Source organism: Oncorhynchus gorbuscha, unplaced genomic scaffold (genome assembly GCF_021184085.1).
Source record: "Oncorhynchus gorbuscha isolate QuinsamMale2020 ecotype Even-year unplaced genomic scaffold, OgorEven_v1.0 Un_scaffold_1120, whole genome shotgun sequence".
Classification (NCBI taxonomy): Eukaryota; Metazoa; Chordata; class Actinopteri; order Salmoniformes; family Salmonidae; genus Oncorhynchus; species Oncorhynchus gorbuscha.
The window spans coordinates 107,501-112,529 of NW_025745994.1; the positions used below are offsets into that span (position 1 = coordinate 107,501).

Below are 5,029 nucleotides of genomic sequence, written 5' to 3' on the forward strand. Positions count from 1 at the left end.
AGGCTAGCTCACAGAGGTGAGGTTAGCTCACAGAGTGAGGTTACCTCACAGAGGTGAGGTTAGCTCACAGAGGTGAGGTTAGCTCACAGAGATGTGGTTAGCTCACAGAGTTACAGTTAGCTCACAGTGGTAGTGGTAAGGCTAGCTCACAGAGGTGAGGTTAGCTCACAGAGGTGAGGTTACCTCACAGAGGTGAGGTTAGCACACAGTGGTAGTGGTAAGGCTAGCTCACAGAGGTGAGATTAGCTCACAGAGGTGAGGTTAGCTCACAGAGGTGAGGTTAGCTCACAGTGGTAGTGGTAAGGCTAGCTCACAGAGGTGAGATTAGCTCACAGAGGTGAGGTTAGCTCACAGAGGTGAGGTTAGCACACAGTGGTAGTGGTAAGGCTAGCTCACAGAGGTGAGATTAGCTCACAGAGGTGAGATTAGCTCACAGAGGTGAGGTTAGCTCACAGAGGTGAGGTTAGCTCACAGTGGTAGTGGTAAGGCTAGCTCACAGAGGTGAGATTAGCTCACAGAGGTGAGGTTAGCTCACAGAGGTGAGGTTAGCTCACAGGGGTACGGTTAGGTCACAGTGGTAGTGGTAAGGCTAGCTCACAGAGGTGAGGTTAGCACACAGAGGTGAGGTTAGCACACAGAGGTTAGCTCACAGAGGTGAGGTTAGCTCACAGAGGTACGGTTAGCTCACAGTGGTAATGGTAAGGCTAGCTCACAGAGCTACGGTTAGCTCACAGTGGTAATGGTAAGGCTAGCTCACAGAGCTACGGTTAGCTCACAGTGGTAGTGGTAAGGCTAGCTCACAGAGCTACGGTTAGCTCACAGAGGTGAGGTTAGCTCACAGAGGTGAGGTTAGCTCACAGAGTAACAGTTAGCTCACAGTGGTAGTGGTAAGGCTAGCTCACAGAGGTGAGGTTAGCTCACAGAGGTGAGGTTAGCTCACAGTGGTAGTGGTAAGGCTAGCTCACAGAGGTGAGATTAGCTCACAGAGGTGAGGTTAGCTCACAGAGGTGAGGTTAGCTCGCAGAGGTGAGGTTAGCTCACAGAGGTAGTGGTAAGGCTAGCTCACAGGGGTGAGGTTAGCTCACAGAGGTGAGGTTAGCTCACAGAGGAAGTGGTAAGGCTAGCTCACAGAGGTGAGGTTAGCTCACAGAGGTGAGGTTAGCTCACACATGAAGTGGTAAGGCTAGCTCACAGAGGTAGTGGTAAGGCTAGCTCACAGAGGTGAGGTTAGCTCACAGAGATGAGGTTAGCTCACAGTGGTAGTGGTAAGGCTAGCTCACAGAGGTGAGGTTAGCTCACAGAGGTGAGGTTAGCTCACAGAGGTAGTGGTAAGGCTAGCTCACAGAGGTACGGCGCCCAGTTCATGACATCTATTGCCACAGCGTCAGTTCAAATCCACCATGGGAGCGCAGAAAGGAGTCAATCTGTCAAAATGAAGACCAGAGTTGTCGTGTTTCACTGCATCGAAGACTTCTGGTTTTCCACGGATTCGTTTTCTTCATGAAAGTTACTCTCTTTAAAGCTGCAGTATGTAACCTTTTGGGCTACCGACCAAATTCACATAGAAATGTTAGTTCTAGATCTGTCAGCCTCATTGACAGTCTCTCTGCAGGTTGTGAGAACCCCAAGCCCTGTCGGTCTCATTGAGAGTCTCTCTGCAGGTTGTGAGAACCCCAAGCCCTCATTGAGAGTCTCTCTGCAGGTTGTGAGAACCCCAAGCCCTGTCAGCCTCATTGCCAGTCTCTCTGCAGGTTGTGAGAACCCCAAGCCCTGTCAGCCTCATTGCCAGTCTCTCTGCAGGTTGTGAGAACCCCAAGCCCTGTCAGTCTCATTGCCAGTCTCTCTGCAGGTTGTGAGAACCCCAAGCCCTGTCAGTCTCATTGAGAGTCTCTCTGCTCAAGCCCTGTCGGTCTCATTGAGAGTCTCTCTGCAGGTTGTGAGAACCCCAAGCCCTGTCAGTCTCATTGAGAGTCTCTCTGCAGGTTGTGAGAACCCCAAGCCCTGTCGGTCTCATTGAGAGTCTCTCTGCAGGTTGTGAGAACCCCAAGCCCTGTCGGTCTCATTGAGAGTCTCTCTGCAGGTTGTGAGAACCCCAAGCCCTGTCAGTCTCATTGAGAGTCTCTCTGCAGGTTGTGAGAACCCCAAGCCCTGTCAGTCTCATTGAGAGTCTCTCTGCAGGTTGTGAGAACCCCAAGCCCTGTCAGTCTCATTGAGAGTCTCTCTGCAGGTTGTGAGAACCCCAAGCCCTGTCGGTCTCATTGAGAGTCTCTCTGCAGGTGAGAACCCCAAGCCCTGTCTCATTGAACCCTGCAGGTTGTGAGAACCCCAAGCCCTGTCAGTCTCATTGAGAGTCTCTCTGCAGGTTGTGAGAACCCCAAGTCTCATTGAGAGTCTCTCTGCAGGTAGTGAGAACCCCAAGCCCTGTCGGTCTCATTGAGAGTCTCTCTGCAGGTTGTGAGAACCCCAAGCCCTGTCGGTCTCATTGAGAGTCTCTCTGCATTGAGAACCCCAAGCCCTGTCAGTCTCATTGAGAGTCTCTCTGCAGGTTGTGAGAACCCCATTGAGAGTCCCTGCAGGTTGTCGCCCTGTCTCATTGAGAGTCTCTCTGCAGGTTGTGAGAACCCCAAGCCCTGTCGGTCTCATTGAGTCTCTCTGCAGGTTGTGAGAACCCCAAGCCCTGTCGGTCTTATTGAGAGTCTCTCTGAGAACCCCAAGCCCTGTCGGTCTCATTGAGAGTCTCTCTGCAGGTTGTGAGAACCCCAAGCCCTGTCGGTCTCATTGAGAGTCTCTCTGCAGGTTGTGAGAACCCCAAGCCCTGTCAGTCTCAGCTCACCGTGTTGGAGTACGGATATTATGATGGAGATCCTGTTACCAAGGTGATGCTGCAGCCTCTCACAGGTACACACACACACACACACACACACACACACACACACACACACACACACACACACACACACACACACACACACACACACACACACACACACACACACACACACACACACACACACACACACACACACACAGGGACAAAGACACACACACACACAGATACAAAGACACACACACACAGAGACAAGGACACACACAGGGACAAAGACACACACACACACACACACAGGGACAAAGACACACAAACATTCACTGATAGGCCTATATAGTGTTTGGTGGGTAAACACATTCACAGATAGGCCTATATAGTGTTCGGTAGGTAAACACATTCACAGATAGGCCTATATAGTGTTCAGTGGATAAACACATTCACAGATAGGCCTATATAGTGTTCGGTGGGTAAACACATTCACAGATAGGCATATATAGTGTTCAGTGGATAAACACATTCACAGATAGGCCTATATAGTGTTCAGTGGATAAACACATTCACAGATAGGCCTATATAGTGTTCGGTGGGTAAACACATTCACAGATAGGCCTATATAGTGTTCGGGGGGTAAACACATTCACAGATAGGCCTATATATATAAAAAATGCTCTACTCATATTGTTGTGATGTTGTGTGTCAGGTCGTACCCACCAGCTGAGGGTTCACTGTGAGGCGGTAGGGCACCCCATTGTAGGAGACCACACCTACAGCCTGGGAGAGGACAGCGCCCCCTATCGCATGATGCTGCACGCACACCTCCTACACCTTCCTCTGGAGCCGCTCCCCCTGCAGGCCGCCGCCCCCGACCCCTTCACCACGCCCACTGACCCCCGCTGGCGCCCGCAGCGCTGCCTCCGGACTGTAGAGGGAGTCGTGGAGACCCTGCTGGAGCACAGGGTGGCGGGGGAGAGGACAGAGCGGGAGGAGAGGAGGAGGCAGCAGGAGGAGAGGAGGAGGCAGCAGGAGGAGAGGAGGAAGAGGTGGAGGGGGAGAGAGGAGAGTGAGGAGCAGAGGAGGATGTGTCAGCAGTGGTTGTCTGAGTGGACTGATGTCTGAATTCTCCTCTTCATCCTCATTCCTTCTCCTCTCTTCATCCTCATTCCTTCTCCTCTCTTCATCCTCATCCCTTCTCCTCTCTTCATCCTCATCCCTTCTCCTCTCTTCATCCTCATCCCTTCTCCTCTCTTCATCCTCATCCCTTCTCCTCTCTTCATCCTCATTCCTTCTCCTCTCTTCATCCTCATCCCTTCTCCTCTCTTCATCCTCATCCCTTCTCCTCTCTTCATCCTCATTCCTTCTCCTCTCTTCATCCTCATCCATTCTCCTCTCTTCATCCTCATCCCTTCTCCTCTCTTCATCCTCATTCCTTCTCCTCTCTTCATCCTCATCCCTTCTCCTCTCTTCATCCCTTCTCCTCTCTTCATCCTCATCCCTTCTCCTCTCTTCATCCTCATTCCTTCTCCTCTCTTCATCCTCATCCCTTCTCCTCTCTTCATCCTCATTCCTTCTCCTCTCTTCATCCTCATTCCTTCTCCTCTCTTCATCCTCATCCCTTCTCCTCTCTTCATCCTCATTCCTTCTCCTCTCTTCATCCTCATCCCTTCTCCTCTCTTCATCCTCATCCCTTCTCCTCTCTTCATCTTCATCCCTTCTCCTCTCTTCATCCTCATCCCTTCTCCTCTCTTCATCCTCATCCCTTCTCCTTCTCCTCTTCACCCTCCATCCCTTCTCCTTATCCTCTCTTCATCCCTTCTCCTTCTCCTCTCTTCATCCTCATCCCTTCTCCTTCTCCTCTCTTCATCCCTTCTCCTCTCTTCATCCTCATCCCTTCTCCTCTCTTCATCCTCATCCCTTCTCCTCTCTTCATCCTCCATCCCTTCTCCTCTCTTCATCCTCATCCCTTCTCCTTCTCCTCTCTTCATCCTCATCCCTTCTCCTCTCTTCATCCTCATTCCTTCTCCTCTCTTCATCCTCATCCCTTCTCCTCTCTTCATCCTCATTCCTTCTCCTCTCTTCATCCTCATTCCTTCTCCTCTCTTCATCCTCATCCCTTCTCCTCTCTTCATCCTCATTCCTTCTCCTCTCTTCATCCTCATCCCTTCTCCTCTCTTCATCCTCATCCCTTCTCCTCTCTTCATCCTC

The 5,029-nt window shown here is 51.2% G+C and overlaps 1 protein-coding gene across 1 annotated transcript in view; it reads left to right on the forward strand.

Annotated features, from left to right (window-relative positions):
* LOC124021462 (RNA pseudouridylate synthase domain-containing protein 1-like) overlaps positions 1-4,072 on the forward strand; it is a 7,583-nt gene extending 3,511 nt beyond the window's left edge. The window contains exons 4-5 of the mRNA XM_046336659.1: positions 2,797-2,898; positions 3,528-4,072. Coding sequence (XP_046192615.1) covers positions 2,797-2,898; positions 3,528-3,943 — 518 coding nt within the window. The 3' untranslated portion in view covers positions 3,944-4,072. The remainder of the gene's footprint in view (positions 1-2,796; positions 2,899-3,527) is intronic.
* Positions 4,073-5,029: the final 957 nt, after the last annotated feature.